This window comes from Sceloporus occidentalis, unplaced genomic scaffold, assembly GCF_023333645.1.
Source record: "Sceloporus occidentalis isolate IW3139 unplaced genomic scaffold, rSceOcc1.0.p SCAF_2, whole genome shotgun sequence".
Classification (NCBI taxonomy): domain Eukaryota; kingdom Metazoa; phylum Chordata; class Lepidosauria; order Squamata; family Phrynosomatidae; genus Sceloporus; species Sceloporus occidentalis.
In genome coordinates, this window is record NW_028316982.1 from 147,333,477 (window position 1) to 147,351,026 (window position 17,550).

At 42.4% G+C, this 17,550-nt stretch overlaps 1 protein-coding gene across 1 annotated transcript in view; it reads right to left on the reverse strand.

Moving 5' to 3' along the window:
• The window catches only part of LOC149319131 (heparan-sulfate 6-O-sulfotransferase 3-like), a 261,884-nt gene extending 252,465 nt beyond the window's left edge, over window positions 1-9,419 (reverse strand). Inside the window, exon 1 of the mRNA XM_089511159.1 lies at window positions 8,802-9,419. Coding sequence (XP_089367285.1) covers window positions 8,802-9,385 — 584 coding nt within the window. The 5' untranslated portion in view covers window positions 9,386-9,419. The remainder of the gene's footprint in view (window positions 1-8,801) is intronic.
• Window positions 9,420-17,550: the final 8,131 nt, after the last annotated feature.

Sequence of the window (17,550 nt, forward strand, 5' to 3'; positions counted from 1 at the left end):
AAAGAAAGCAATCCAGCTGCAGGGCAATGGGGTTGAGAAGGGAAGACATTGAGGGGATCCTCTGCTCCCTCTCTCCGCCTCATTGCCTTGCAGCCAGCTCAGCTGATGATAATAATAATAAATGTGGCCGAGAAGGGAAGCAAGTGGGGATCCATTGGCCTCAGCAGAGGAGGGCGGGTATGCCCCCAGTGGGAAGGGAAATCGCCATGGGGGCCAGGCAGCAGGACACGGATTACAGGCCCTGGTGACCCTCGCACCCTGGTTCACTCCACCTGGACTGAGGGAAGGCCCCCTCCAAGCCCTTGAGGTAAAAGTAGGTCGAGAAGCCCGTTGTTGCTAATTAAACTGCTGCTTTATTCTGTTCTCAGAACTCAATTTTAATGTCTCATTTCAACAGATTCTTTTCAGTCTGTGTTTTGAATTGGGTAACCTTCTAATCTATACCTTCCATTTTTTCTGCAGCATAGCAGGCAGGGTGGATGAATTCTAAACAAACCCTTCCCTCCTAGAAAGTAAAGTAGTAAACATTGAATGTAGAATTATGGCATGAATCTCTCCGGAGACCAAGTTTTATTGTCCTGTCTTCATGTTCAAGGATATGTTGAAACTAAAAAAAGAAAAAATGCTGAATACATGAGTATGAATACTTTGCTTGGCAAATCACAAATGTTTTATCCTGTGTATCTGGTTCAACTACTGATAATCATAGGAAGGAGCAAGGAAATAAACAGAAGAATGAAGCCACTCCTTCTCCTAAAATTCTACCAGGATGTCCTATTCTACCCAACATCAAATTTAATCACTTCATTCATTAAATTTCACTTGTGGAGACTACAGACATCTAATAAAAAGTGTATTTGTTCTTGTCCACATAAAGACCATATATATCTTCCAATCAGTTTGCTGAAAAGCAGATGGATAAAATCAATGTTTTTTTTAAATCTGATGTGTTAAAACGTGTAAAATAAAATATTCAATTTTTCTTTTGATTCTCATTTAAATACACTTAAAATTAAATCTTATCACAAACATGATACCTAAATCTAGCAGTCTCATCAAAAGGATTAATTACCCTCTCATATTCATATACATGTAATCTATAACTAAACACAAAAAAGGAGGGGAAAGTCCTTGGAGACTTTCCCATGTGAGGAAAGGGCATCAAGATGCCCACAGATGTTGTATACATGTTTTAAGGAATACCCATAAGTCAGTAATGCTGACATAGCAAATATGACACCTGAACAGACAGGCCAAAATACTGGAGTGCATCTTTGGTGCAGCTTCTGACTTCTTAAGATGCATTTGTCATTTAAACATCATAATTCCAAAGTGACCCGAAGCAGCTTTCTTTTGGTCTGTCTGTTCAGGCCCACTATTATCATTATTGCTATTAACTTTATTTCCTCCACTGGAACTGAAGAAAACTTACAAATTAAAATATAATATTGCTAAAACATACAGAAGGGCAACAATAAAATTGAATTAAACTATAGTACCAACAATTTAAATCATACAATTGACATGATAAAAGGCAGTTTAAAACAGCAGTACTGTTAAAACCAAGGTAACCAGCACAGTGTTGCAGTTTGAAAGTTGAGCTACCTAGGGTTCGAATCCCTGCTTCACCAAGGAAACCTACTGGATGGCCTTGGGCATGTCACACTCTTTCAGCCTAAGAGAAAAACAATGGGAAACCTTATTTGAATAAATCTTGCCAAGAAAACTCTATGATAGGATCGCATTAAGCTGGAGTCTTATGTCAAAGGACATAACAAGGATAGTTCAGGTACTAAAAACAGTACAGCGCCATCCTATAAGCAGTTTCCTTAAAAACCTTCAGTTCTCAAATGCCTCTCAGGGAAAAAAGGGAATTTGCCTGTTGACCAAAGGAGGGGGCTATTCTAGCCTATCTAGGAAAAAAACTTCCAAAGCCTAGGGGCAGACACTGAAAAGGTGCTCTCTCATGTCCCCACAGGTGAAGTCTGTGGAGGTAGTGGGACTTAGAGAAGTGCATCTCCTGAGAATCTAAGGGACCCATAAGAATCATTATGCGAAGCTACATCTAACAGACAGCCTGAGCAAAAGCTGTATAGACCTTTATAGGTCCTAACCAGAGTTAAATGTAACATGTCAGATTTAGTTTAATAAACTTTGATAAGAAGTAACTCACTCATATATATGTAACAGCACTTACGCCTAAATCCAGTGGTCAGTCCCAATCAGAGAAGACTAACCAAATCAATTCAATTTATATAATTTCCCATTGATTCAATGGTTCTGCTCTAGCTGAGATCAACTACTGGATTTAGACATGAATGCTGTTGTTTGTGAATGATATACTGATCATTGCTAATATTCTCCTGCTGCATCCGTATTACCTGAAACCGGTAATATGGTTGGCCCTTCTTATACATGGATTTTTTAATACACGGATTCAAGCATCCACAGTTTGAAAATGTTCAAAAAAAAGTATAAATTTCAAACATCAAACCTTGATTTTACATTTTTTATAAGGAACACCATTTTGCTATGTCATTATATTTAATAGGATGTGAGCATCCACGGATTCTGTTATCCACGGCACATCTTGGAACCAAGCCCCAGCGTATAGCAAGTGTTCACTGAATGTAGTATTTTTTCTTAAATAAAAACAAAGTTATCTTTAAATATTATACAAAGTAAATTTTGTTAAATGCTCTACATAATTTTAAATTATCTTATTTTAGCGATCAGATTTGCACCACTCTTCAAAAACTGTGAAGGATTGTGGAAAACCAGTGATTTACATCAGTGCTTTCTAGGTGATTTAAATCATGATGTAACTCAAGGGTGATTTGATCTGAAGCAATTCATCTGATGAAGAGTGATTCATACATTATAAACATATAGTGCAGATGCTGGATCCCTTTTCAAAAAGGACAAGGCATAATTTTACTGGTAGAGAGCTAATAATGACACATAGGTGCTATACAGACGAGCGCTATAGTGCACCCTCATCACGTGCAAGGGGCGGTGCTTACAGACACCCCTCACACATGAAGAGGGTGTCAAAATGGCAGCGCCCTGCACAGATGGACACCGCCATTTTGATGTGACGGACGCTTACGTCTGCACATCGTGGCGCCATTATGACGCTGCGAGTGTGCCATTGGCGCACTGTGGCGTCATAATCGCATCGCAATAACCCGCTTTTTGCGGGTTCTTTTTGCTCCGTGGGGAAGTCCTGCAGTCTGGAGGCTGCGGCTTCCCCATGGAGCAAATCAAGGTGCCGGAAGACTGTCCTTTTTGGACAGTCTGACCCGCACCATAATTACTGAAATATCAAAAACTGAAACCATTTGCTACCAGCTGTCTGCTTCCACCTTCAAGTTGGCAGACGTGGCACTTCTGCTCATTTCTCTCAGATCTCTCTCCAGCTTCACATCTCGTACATAACACAAGTAGCAAACAAACAAGACACAAGGCTGGAGAAAGACATGAGGCTGAAAAGAGACATGACTGGAGATAAACACATCAGTCTGTCAAATGGTGGGAGCCATGAATTCGCATCAAGAACTACATTTGTATCCCTGCCATTTCACAGATCCTCGATCTCTCTCCAGCTGCATCTCTCACATCCCTCTCCAGCCTTGCAAATACAGTACATACGATGCTATTTTTGTTGTTTTGTGTATTATGTATATGCAAATAGAGGTATCTCAAAATCTCAAAAAATCCGAAATATGAAACATTTCCGGTCTGAAGCATTTCAAATAAGCAGTACTCACCCTGTACTATAAACACATATAATAATAATAATAATAATAATAATAATAATAATAATAATAATAATAATTTTTTTCTTTTCTGCCTCTCCTCAAAGCTTGAGGCAGGGTACAACATGTTAAAATACAAAACACAATTAAAAACACATAAACCCATAGTTAAAATACAACACTATAAAATTATTAAAATATACTCATAAGGTTTTCTGGGGGACCAGGGTTTGAATCCCACTTCTACCATGGAAACCTTCTAGGTAGTCCTGGGCAAATCACATTCTCTCAACCTCAGGCAACAGCAAACCCCTTTTAAACAAATCTTGCCAAGAAAACTCTGTGATAGAGCAATCTTATGATCGTCATAAGCTGAAAATGACTTGAAAGCCCACAACAACAAACTCTGAGCATGATAGTGTTAGGATGCATGGCATTAAAGTTCACATTAGCTTTTCATTTTCAGTAAACACAAGACGCAGCGGGCTAAGGAATCAATAAACTCCAGATTCTACAGCATAAAGCCCAAAATGTGGATAACAATACTACACTGTCTTTAGCATATTTTTTCAAAGCTAAATATAGGCATCTGATCAGAAATTTCAGCTCTTTGGGTGTAATTTCAAAACTAGATTTCTAGTATTTTGTACAAGATCAAATATTTGCACTGATGACAACCTTCATTCATATCTGACAAAATTATAAATTAGAACCCTGAAAGGTAGCCTCTTGAATGCATCTATTGTGCTTCAGTAATTCATTGAAGGAGTGACTGAATGGTTGTCCTTCTATCATGTACATTGGTAGGACAGTCTGGTGCCGACTCTCCAGCATGGAAAGCAGTGCAGAGTAGGAAACTGGTTAGAAGAGGAAACAACTTCTGGTTGTATTCTCACTTTGACACTAGAGTTGCAGTATACCAGCACATAAACCATTCCTTTCTGGCTGTAGATGTACCTTTGGCTGATAAAGACAATTTCCTCTGAATCCTTTAATTACATTATCTGATGCTTTATCCCCCTTAGATGTGACCATAATATTTGGTTAAATGATCCATTACTAAGGGATATCCTGTGTCTTTCCTCATTCCATTGCCACTAACCCTAAGCAAAATGACATCCTGAATAACATTTGCATGGAACCAAACGGCTTTTATTTCCTCTAGAATAGATAGTCCAAATTTGGAATGGCAGGCTCACTGCTGAAAGAGAATAAAAAATAAACATATACCATCATTTGAAGACACACACACACACCTGCCATAATAGGCAGTCACGCTTTTCTCAAAGTTAAGGAAAGTCAGGTCCTGTAGGCTATATTTCAGGAAATAATTGGTATAACTACCTCTGAATACTACTTGCCTAAGAAAACCATATGAAATGCATGGGATTGCCATAAGTTGACAGGCAACTTGAAGGCACATATTGCTTATCTTATCTCTCTTCCTTAAAAACAGTACAAGTAATGTGTCACTTTACCTAATGTTAAAGTTCATCTATGTTTATATTAGTAAACTATCTTCTTCTCTTTTCTAACTCTGCCACTGTCTTAAGGTATCCTGTCTTCTATTCTCTTTCCATCACTCCAGAGTCTTATAGACACTACTTGCAAGGGACAGAAGCCAACAACAGTCACACTTAACATGTCTCAATACTTGAACACAAACAGAATTTTTAAAAAGGTGAGGTGGGTTTGGCTACTAATATTATGCTGCCACTGAACTCAGCCGGTCTTTCTAAGTGAACAATAATAAGGGAATCAGGTTCCAGATTAATAAGAGAATTTTAAAAATTAGGAACAGTTTCGTCCTATTGAGTAATGTACCAAAGCCCAACTAGATAAAGATAATAACAAAAAGAGTTTCCCACTAAACATTTGAACACTCAGCTGCAGGAACCAAATATGCAGAATGTCCAGATTATGAAAACCAAGGAAATTAACCATGAAACTCCAAGAGTCATCTTAGCGAACAGAGTTTCAACAAACAGAACCAGTCTTTGAATTATGAGGCAAATGTGTTGGGAGGATGTGGCATCCTTTGCTATAGTTCTTGCGGGTGGGATTTAAATATATAAACAGAAATACTGTTATCCCAGACTATTCTCTGGCAATTCTGAGGATCAGGGGGCAATACTTCAATTGCACCCTCAAGTGGGTTTCTTTTTAATTTCAAGATATATTGCTAAGCAAGGAAAGATCCTCCTCTTCTCATTCTCTTTTTAGAAAACAAAACAAAAAACAGTGTTATATAGTCCTACAGTACAACAGTGAAGCTGCATTCTAAGAAGAGAATTCAGAGAAGAAAAAACTTGCCCTTGAACCCAAATGGACAGCTCAGCAAAACACATTTCTGGTTGAAAAAAACTTTGGAGGAGCCCTAGTGCAGGAAGAAATCGCTACAAACCAACTCCCCAAAAGAATGGAACAAGTGGACATAAAGGTGGCAACCATCTTAAAAACCTAAGAAGCTGTATCTTGAGAACGCATGCTTCTTTAGACCACTCTGAAAGAGTCCTATGTTTCTATTACCATAGCCTTTTTTAAATTCTTTAAGTTTTCACAGGTTTCCAGTACTGTGGCTATGCAACAGACTGAAGTTTAAACATGTAACAGTGTCATACTTGTTAAGTTAAGCCAAATAGGAACAAGTAGTATGAAACATGCCACCCAACCCAAGGCACATTCACTCAAAAATAAATGGAGTTTCAAAGTACTGTATTTCAAACAAATCAAACCAACAACCTCTTGTCCAATTAAAAGATAGCAATGTAAAATATTTCAGTGAACATTAGATGTAAGTCTGTCATTCCATGCATAAAACAGGAAGAAATGATAGCAGGGACTGGTAAGGTCCTCTAGATGTCATTAGATTGCAGCTCCCATGAAGCACAGCCAGTAAAGACAGTGATGGTGAATGCTGGACGTTGCAGTCCAGTAACTGCCCACTTTCCACCCCTGCTATATAGTAGAACAGTCAGCTGTGGACCAGGTTTTGCCATCTATGATTTGGTTGTGTGAACTAGCCCTCGGTTTCAACACTTCTGCAAGACAGTTGCAGGTGGAGTTACAAGTTGAAATGAAAGCCCCATTCACCAGCTACCAAGCTCCTCACAGATTTATTAGACAGCTCCTCATATATCAATATATGGATGGTGCTGTATTGCTTACTGTGGCAGCACTACAGGTATACTCCTTGAGAGAAGGTATTTTTAAATGACATGAAGTGGTGCCATAAGAAACAGTTCCTGAGCAGTTAAGGACTAAATACTTCATGAGGAGTCACTTTTAGTTGGATAAGTAAGGTCTAAACAAAGGTTGTACATAGTTAGAAGCCACTTAGTGCACAACTGTTAATGTGTAAAGACTAAGAAGAGTAGAGCCAGTGTGGCATAGTGGTTTAAGTTCTGGGCTATGATTGTGGAGGCCAGGGTTCAAATCCCGACTCAGCTATGGAAACCCCCTGTGTGACCTTGGACCAGCCACACACTCTCATCCTCAGAGGATGGCAATTGTAAACCTCCTCTGAGCAAATCTTGCCAAGAAAATCCCATGCCTTAGGGTCACCACAGGTCACACATGACTTGAAGGCACACAGCAACAAAGTAAAAAAGAGAGGAAGACAACAACATCAGACAGCAGCAATGGTTTGGAGACTCTGGGAGGCCAGGGTCTGACCCCCACTTAGGGCCCGAACAGACAGGCCAAAATAAAGCTGCTCTGGGTCACCTTGGAGGTATGCTGTTTAAATTATGCATGTGCCTTAAGAGGGCGGAAGCCGCACCAAAGCCATGCTTCAGTCCTAAGGACAGGAGCACAGCTTCTGGCCCCTTAAGATGTGTGTGTCATTGAAACAGCATACTTCCAAAGTGACCCGAAGCAGCTTTATTTGGGCCTGTCTGTTCAGGCCCTAGAGTCAACCCACTGAATCAGTGGGTCTTCAGTCACAGGAACCCACTGGTCATGGGCAGGTCACACACTCTCAGTTTTAAAGGAAATGGCAAACTTCCTCTGGGTGCTTTTAAAAAAAGAAGCTGATGACACTCGCTAAAAGTCAGTGTCAACTTAATGGCACACAACACCAAAGATTAAGGAAACACCTAGCGAGGGAACCTACAAAGCACTCGTTCCATTCAGACCACAGACCGCCTTGGGCAGGTTAACGTGTGAGTGCTGTCTTCCCTTTGGTGGAAAGGTTCTCAAACTGGATTGAAATCTGCTCTTAAGGCTACTCTATTCCCCGCCTGAGCATAAAAAACCCAGTGGGTGGCCCTGGGCAAGCCGCTCTCTGCCTGAGAGGAAGGCCGTGGCAAACCCCTCTGAAGACACTCAACTGGCACCCCCCCCCCCCCAATAACTAAAGGCCAGGGTGGCTAGTGGTTTGAGCTATGGACTACAACTTCGATTCCCAGCTCGGCCATGAAACCCACTGGGTGGCCATGTGTGAGTCACACTTTCTCAGCCTCCTTGGGTGAAGGCAAACCTCCTCTGAAGAAATCCTGACAAGAAACCTGCAGGACGAACATGCCTGGGGGTTGCCATGAGGCGGGAACCGAAAGAGTGCTGCGGCCTCACAAAACCACAGATCCTGTGGGATGCAGCAGCCAGGGCAGTTAAAGTCAAAGCGCGGCCCAGCTGCACTATTTCTACCGTGTGGTGAGACGGTTTGAGTCGTGGACTATGGGCCCCAACAGACAGGCCCAAATGAAGCTGCTAGGGTCACTTTGGTGTTTAAATGCTGCCTGTGCCCTAAGAGGCTGGAAGTGGCGCCAAAGCCATGCTCGTCCTAAGGGCTGGAGCATGGCTCCCTTTGAGCAGCATGCCTCCAAAGTGGCCCAAAGGAGCTCCCTTTTGTCCTCTGGGGCCCAGGGCTGAACTCCCACCTGAAGCCATGGAAGGAGCCACACTCTCTCAGCCTCCTCCTCCTCCTCCCAAACCCTCTCTGAACCCTGATGGAGGTCTGTGGCAGTCCTGGGTGATGATGAAGACCCTCCCCATTAAAGGTGTGGGTTCATGCGCAGCAGCAGGAGGAGGAGGAGGACCGACCTGGGGCTGCTGTCTGGGTCTCCTCCTCCTCCTCCTCCGGGGCATGGCCCCCTCCTGCGCTCCATGGCGGCGGGGACGCAGCTGGTGAGCTCGGTCCAGTCGGCGTGGAGCCCGCAGCTCCATCCGGTGGAGAAGCGGGAGAAGAGCCAGGTGTCCCCCGCCTTGCCGCCGTCCCCCGCCGCTGCTCCGGGCCGGTGGCAGGTGCACTTCTTCTGCCCGGGGCGGCACTGGCAGGGCTGCTCCAGGCGGATGTTGCGGACCAGGTGCCTCCCGAAGGTGGTGCCTCCCGTCTTCTGGATGTGGAGGAAGACCATCACGTCGCGGCCCCGCATGTCGAAGCGGCACAGGGGCGGCTGAGGCGGCTGCAGGTGCTGCTGCCTCCGCCGGGGCTGAGCATAAGGGCAGCGCGAGGGAGGAGGAGGCGGAGGAGGGCGAGGCGAGGACGACGGAGGCGGCGCCCGGTGGCTCCTGCTGTTGCTGTCGGGGCAGCTCCCTCCGAAGGAGGCGTATTGGTAGAGGACCAGGAGGAAGAGCAGCGCCGGGAGCAGAGGGAGAAGCAGCCACCGGCTCAGACGCTCCTCCATGGCGCCTCGCTCCGTCCTCAACCCTAAGCCGCCCTCCTTCGGGACCGCTGCCTCCCCCGCTCTTCCGCCGCCGCCTCCTCCGCCTCCTCCTCCGAGGCTTCCTCCGGAGAGCAGGGCATGGCGCCTCGGGGAGAGCAGAGCAGCCTCAGTGAAGGGACCAGGGGCGCAAGAAAGGAAACGCCGGCGCCAGGGCTTCCTTCACTCGCACTGAGGAAAGCGGCGCCCTCTAGTAGAAACCACTCCTCCTTCTTTCCCTCTCGCCTGCCACCGCCGACTGGCGTCGCTCTGCCGCCCTCGCCCAATTTTATACTCTCCTCGTTTTTCCTCGCGGGGCGGGACTTCGCATGAGCCAATCACGGGAGAGTAGAACGTCCGCTCCAGCCAATCGCCTGGCTCTATTGCACGGCAGCCAATAGGAAGGCCCACGAGCAAAGAAAGGGGGGGAAAGAGAGAGAAAGAGGCACGGCGGTTCATTTCATACACCAGCGCGCGCGCACAAACACATAGGCACACCCCTTCGTCGCGTAAAGACCAATCAGTGGGCTTTGTCAGGGGAAAGGGGCGGGGCAAGCGTGTGGCGCTGGCCAATGGCGTGTGAGGGGTGTATAGTGAAGGGGTGGGGCTGAGCGCGGGAAATGCTGCTGGGGCAGGCAGCGCGAGCCCTGCTCCTGGCAGGTGGCGGGGAATGCTCTAACCTGGCTGGTTGGCCAAAGGCATCCCAGACAGTGGTTGCTTAGGCTCAATTGATATACAGTCTCCTGACTAGAGAGACTGGTCCTCCGATTTATAGATGGATGGGAGTCTGTGAAGAATGTTGAGGTGGGATCTCTTTCCCTGCAGCTTGCATCCACTGTTCCGGTCCCAGTCTCTGGAGCAGCAGAAAACAAGCTTGCTCCCTCCTCAATATGACATCCCTTCAAGTATTTAAACAGGGCCATCATATCACCTCTTCGCCTTAACCTTCGATAAAATCGTTTATCCCATTTGTGAAGTTTCTAACCCTGGCAGTTACTTCCCCAGAGAGGATTATGCCATACATAACATAAACCTGGAGCTTAGCTTACAGCTCTTAACCAGTGACTGCTTAGGCTGCTATTGCTATGTACATATCTAGCCAAATGCCCGTTTTCCACTGATGCGCCAATACTTGTCTGGATTCTCAGAGGGGGAAAAAGAAAGGTCTTTGTGGTGTCCATGGATATTTTGGCTTGAGAAAATGTTCAGTAGCGTAAGGTCGAGGACACTTGCCAAAGGCACAGCTTCCGGCCCCTTGGCATGCATTCATCATTTAAACAGCATACCTCCAAAGTGACCTGAAGCAGCTTTATTTCGGCCTGTCTTTTCGGGTCCTATGTTAACCAAAGTATGCCTGCATAAGAAAATTAGCCTGAAGAAGAAGGCACCAACGTCCGTAAAAGAGAGACTGCTGTCTCCCTTGGCTCTCTCTAGTGTCAAGCAGACATGACACATTCGTTCCAAAAAGAACTGAAACAATGAAAACAAGCCCAGGACTTTCATCTATTTTCCTTACCTGCAGGCAACAGATTAATCTTTGCTGCCTTTGTCCACCAATTAACACGCTCTAGATACTCATGTAGACGTCTAGACATTTTAGTTTAAAAAATTGACCCACAAAACCTGAGTTGACTTATCCATGGGTCAATAATGCTTTACTGTAACTCTTATACACACAAAAACGGAAGCATTCCCTGGTGAAAGGAAAGAGCATCATCTGTCCTGGATGCAAGCTTTAGTCTCTGTCTTTAACACAGACAGATATTCCTGCTGGGATTTTGCAAGGGCTTTGCATTGCTTTCCTTTGCTCCTTAGATCCTTTGTTACGTGTCTGTAAATCTTAGCCTCCAGTTATCCATGGGGCATATCAAAAGCCATAATTGTGGTCCCAAAACCTGCCCTTGACTTATACATGAGGTCGATTTATGTGTGTGTGTGTGTGTGTGTATGTATATATGGTAGTTAAAACTGAACTTGCCAACTCACTTCCACACACAGAGGACTTTGAATTTGAATTGACATTCCCACACACCAATGGCATACGTAAGTCCGTCCCTGGCTTTCCACTTCACCAAATGCATCTGAAGAGTAGACTGAAGCCTATGAGAGCTCATGCTGCCAACTTCTTTCCTTTTGGTTAGTGTCAAAAGTGCTACAAGACCTCTTTCCATACTGATTTTACAGACTAACTAGGGCCTGGTACATACCAGCCTTGTCATGTGCGAGGGAGCGCCCACACACCCCGCAACCCTCGCACATTATGAGGGCATAACAATGGCAGCACCCTGTATACACAGGCGCCGCCATTGTTACGTAAGTGCTGCGCGGTGTCCGCATGGCGCTATGCAGCGCTGACATAACAAGAGTGCCGGTGGTGCACTTGTTACACTGCTACCGCAGGTTTGGCGGCTGAGGCTTCCCTCCGGCGGAAAAACAGGTGCCAGCAGACCACCCTTTTTGGGCGGTCTTTACTGCACCACAGCTATCCATTTTAATTCTAAGACCAGGAATTGTAATGATTGATAGTGTGCATAGTGTCACATATGATCATCTTATATAGCGTTTAAAAATGATATGGGGGCACTGAATATATGAACTTTTTTTCATCATTCTAAAAAAAGGTGGGGGCTTTGGACAGAAAAAAAACCTCTGCTTTTCCTCTTCCTAATTTGTTTGGGTTGCCCCCACCTCCAGATCTACACATCTCTAAAAGCGGGTCACATAGATCTTCCAAACAGCAGCACTCGAATGACAAAAACTTTTGATCTGAACAAAAAACAAAAGCGCTTTGTGGAAGATAAGGCTACAAAAGGCTGTTCATCACGGTGGCTATATATTACATGTCATTACATATTGCTTGTGATTTGTTGTAACTGAAGTATGTTGCTTCTATGTTTTAACTGTAATTTTAAGAGAAGGGGGGAGGGTTGGGAGATTAGGGAATATATTATTGCTGTTTTTGTAATTGTTTTATAATCTTCTGCCCAAGGCGGCACTGGTAGGGCTTGCTGCTACCCGCCTCGATCCTCAAAAGGAAGAGGCGAGATATAAATATATTATTATTATTATTATTATTATTATTATTATTATTATTATTACATCCAATATCAGATGCTGTGCACCTCTCAATACCAGTCGCAGCGACCATAAGGGAGAGGCTCTATTGCACTCCTGCCCTAATTGTGGACTTCTTTCTTACAGACAGTTTATTTATTAATCCTATGCGCCAACCCTTGGGATAAAACATGGCAATTTATTGGCCCTATCTGTGGGAAAGACTGCTAAGGACTGGTTGTGCCCAGGCTACATCGCTTTAATTCTTCCTACAAGTTTGCAAATGAAAAGCTCATTAGTGCAGCATTATGCAGAGTGCATTCTTAGAAGTGCCACTGACTCGCAGTTAATCCTACATTACAGTCCTAGGCATATCTGTTCAGAGATAACATGCATGGAGGTCAGTGGGGTAATTGGATCATACTGATGGAACAAAAGATAGTTATGATTAAGCCAACAGAAGGCGTCTTGTTGGGGACTATCAGACTCTTTAGTTAAACACCATCCACTGCATGGTAGTGTCAATTTTACAGCTCTTCTAAGGTCAGGCAGTAATCTAGGAGGTGCTCTGGACCCAACAGATGAAAATCAGTGGTCTTCATTGATGGGAATTATCCTTTTCTTTTCCTTTGAATCTAGTATTTTGTTTTAAACTACATCCTGTTACTTCTAATTGTCTCCTGTTAACATTGTTCTTTCTCTTTGGTCTGTATACCGTAACAGCACTAACGCATTCCATATTTTTATGAGTAATAATATAATAATAATAATAATAATATTTATTTGTATACCGCCCTATGGGAGTACTAAAGTTTAGAATTGTGTTTTAAACACAATGTAAATATATATATATATATATATATATATATATATATATATATAGTAAAAGATGAGTCAGTGTGATGTATCAGCCAGCATGGCATAGTGGTTTGAGCACTGGACTATGATCCTGGAGTTTAATAATAATAATAAGCCGCCTTGATCATTTTTTGGAAAGGCGGGGTAGAAATAAAATTTATTATTATTATTAATAATAATAATAATAATAATAATAATAATTTATTTATATCCTGCCTTTCCCTGTATTGGATCATATTGGATTTAAATCAGCCATGGCTCAGCCATGGAAACCCACTGGGTGACCCTGGGAAAGTCACATTTTCTCAGCCTCAGAAGAAGGTGAAGGCAAACCCCCTCAGAACAAACTTTGTGAAGAAAAACCTGTGACAGGTTCAGTTTCAGATCATCATAAATCAAAAAACATCTCCAAGCCACACAACAACAATAAATACTTTTATGCTCTCAATTCAGCATTTCTTTTCAGTACTACATTTTTTAAAATACTGTGTGCATGTATTCATTTCATATATATCATTGCATACACATATTTCCTCAACAGTGAATTGAAGTTAGGGGACCTTTAATGATTTGATAATAGCAGGATATAAGAGGCTGGAGCAATAAATCTATTTCCATTACAGATGCAATAGCTTACAGCAGCACATTCTGTCTCTCCTTCATGTGTAGCAGCTTTGAACACTGGTTTTTTTAAGTCGTCCTCTCAGTGGAGTATAATCAGTCTTCCATTAAAATCATAAAAATGGGGAAATGTACATATACACATTGATTGGAAAAAGACAGAATATCAATCTGCGTGATTGTAAAATAATACATGTGTTCATTTTAATATTTTGTATAAATAATTGTAGGGAATATGGATGAATTTACACGTTCCGTTTGATATTTTAGAAAAGGACTAAAAAGTACATCTACATCTTTTAGACGGAAATATAGTTATAATTACTGGTGGAGCATTCGTCTTGATCTGCTGCAACAAACTGAGCAAAGACTTGTAGCACCTCAAAGACTAACACATTTATTATGCAATGTATTTTCATGGCCCAGATTCCTCCATATAGTAAATGTGTTACATTTTTAAGAGGCTGATAAAATTTTTTGTCTATTACAGTATTGCAACATTAATAGATGCCTTCTTTTTTTACATAAAAAAAACTTCCACATTAATTTGTTTTTTAAAAAGAAAAGAAAATAAACAGAGTAATACATGAGTTAGGAATTTCGGTTGAGCTCAAAAATTGCTGCGTAACCAGTAGTTTTTCATGTTTGTGGACTCTTTGATCTTTTATTTATTGAACAGCAAATGCTTGCCAAACCTCAAAGGTTGTTGCTTGCTTGCTTGCTTATTTTTTAACTTGAAGGAGCTTGAAAAATCAGTTTGTGCCATAACTTTGTAGGTCTGCTGTTCAAAGAAAAAATACCCCCAAAAAAATTGGACAGCATGTGAAACCCCCTCAGGCATCTTGATAGTAGCTCTTTGATGCAGAGTCTAAGAATGAAATTTAGCCACCCCAAAAATGCCTTCACCCATCTAAATATGGTCATTAAAACAGATTTAGACATGAGCTACAGTGTATGTGCTGAAAGCAATAGGTTTTAATTTGTTTAAGTGGGATTATGTGAAATGGGAATCCTAATCCCAAGCATATTTTTGCAGAAGTCTCACAATGTTGAGCACGCTTTCCGGCCACACAACTTTATCTAGACTTGTAATAAAGCTGGTTCTTTATGTATTGCATCCCAGTCCATGTATCCTTTATAATCCAAATCTAGCAAATGAAGAGATCATTGTTCAAAACGTGGAAGGCATCAGGTTCGTTCTTGTTGTAAACATATTGTTGAAGAGAACAACTGATAAAAGTTTTTTAAAGATACCCAAAAGGTATCATTTGATGTATTTTTATAATCTGATCACTATAACACCATAACATTAATCATACTTAGACAAAAGCAAGTTTCAAATGAAATCAAGGAGACTTAATTTTATTTTAACATGTTTACGTTAAATTAATTTGTTTATCATAACAAGTTTAGCTTATATATATTTTTCCTGGGAGTAAGTCTGAATGAATTCACAGCAAAGGGGATGAATACTTATGCAACTGGCAAGTGCCAATTAGTTTACTTTTGTGCTCCAATAAAACTATTTGCACCTTCACAGCATTGAGTATCTTCTGTACATCAAGTACTAGCAATGGCAGTTCAATCTATTTCAGTTCCAGGATATAATACAACAAAATGTATAATAGTCAAAGTCAAGGAAGGTGAATATCATCATCATCATCATCCATTCATTCATTTATTCATACAGTACCATCAAGGTACATGGCACTTTGCATGTAGCAAAAGAACAACAACAAAACAACAAAAACAGCCAGTCCTGCCAAAGGAGTACAATATAATATATATACTGTACACACATACAGGGAAGAAAGGAGCCATACAAATATAAAACTAATTCTATGCAACTGTAAAACAAAATATCCAGATAGAAATACAAAAACCAAAGCAATACAGTATAAAGCAAACTGACAAATATGTATAATAATAAATAAATAATAAAATTTTTATTTATATACTGCTTTTCTAAAAATCAAGGCGGTTAACAATCTAAACACACAAGATTATAAAATAGTATTACACTAAAATTCCAAAAGCTTTGGAAAACATGAAAGTCTTTAATTTAGATTTGAAAACAATAAGGCAGTGGTCTCCAAAGTTTTTCAGGCTGCAAGCCTCTTTTCCTCTTAGATAACAAACCTAGCTCCCCCAGACCTATTTCTTGGGGAGGGAGCTGGAACCAAATCCCAGTGGATACCAAGGGGCAAGGGTTTTAAACTTCAGGTGTTCCTGGATGAGACAGATTATCTAGATCCATATCAGTCTGGTTTCAGGCCTGGCTATGGGACAGAAACAACTTTTGTCGCCTTGGTGGAGGACCTACGCAGAGAACTGGACAGGGGGAGTGTGTTCCTGTTGGTTTTCCTGGACCTCTCAGTGGCTTTCAATACCATCGACTATGGTATTCTTCTGAGCCACCTGTCTGGGATGGGGCTTGGAGGCACTGTTATACAGTGGTTCCGCTCTTTCTTGGAGGTGTGTTCTCAGAAGGTTGTGCTGGGAGATACCTGTTCGACTCCTTGGCCATTGGCCTGTGGGGTCCCTCAGGGCTCAGTCCTTTCCCCATGTTTTTTAACATCTACATCCACATGAAACTGCTGCAAGAGGTCATCTAGAATTTTGGAGTAAGATGTCACCTGTAGGTAGATGATACCCAGCTCTATCTCTCCATTCCACCTAATTCCAAGGAAGCTGTTTGTGTCCTAAACCAGTGTCTGGCTGCTGTAATGGACTGGATGAAACAAACAAATTAAAGCTGAAACCAGACAAGACAGAGGTGCTCTTGGTCAGTTGTAAAACAGATCCAGGAATAAGGATTCAGCCTGTGTTAAATGGCATCACACTTCCCCTGAAAACTCAGGTTTGTAGTTTGGGGGTACCTCTGGATTCAGCACTGAACCTGGAACTGGGAGTACCTTTGCACAGCTAAAACATGTGCACCAACTGCGCCTGTTCCTAGAAAAGTCAGACCTAGCCATGGTGGTACATGCGTTGGTTACATCCCATGTGGATTACTCTGTGTGGGGCTGCCTTTGAAAAGTGCTTAGAAACTTCAGCTGGTCCAAAGAACTGCAGCCAGGCTGTTAAATGGAGCTGGCTACAGGGAGCATACAACTCCCTTGTTACAACAGCTCCATTGGCTGCTAGTCTGTTTCCGGGCACAATTCAAAGTGCTGGTTTTGACCGATAAAGCCCTATACGGCTTGGGCCCAGACTATTTGAAGGACCTTATCTTCCTGAACGAACCCCCGAGAATATTGAGGTCATTGAGAAAAGGCCTTCTCTCTGTCCCACCACCCTCTCAGGTGCATTTGGTGGGAACAAGAGAAACTGCCTTTTCAGTGGCTGCTCCCAAGCTCTGGAACTCCCTCCTTAGGAAGGCCATGATGGCTCCATCCCTGCTGTCCTTCCGGTGGCAGGTAAAGACGTTTTTATGCTGCCAGGCTTTCACATGACAGGGATGCTGTTTTGTTTTTGTTTTAAGAGTTTTAAACTTTAACTTTCAATAATGTAATGTTTTTAATTGTTGGAATTGTTTAATTGTTTTTTAAACTTGTATTTACCCCTTTTTTATAGTGTTTTAACTGTTTTAGATTTGTAAGCTGCTTTGAGTCCCT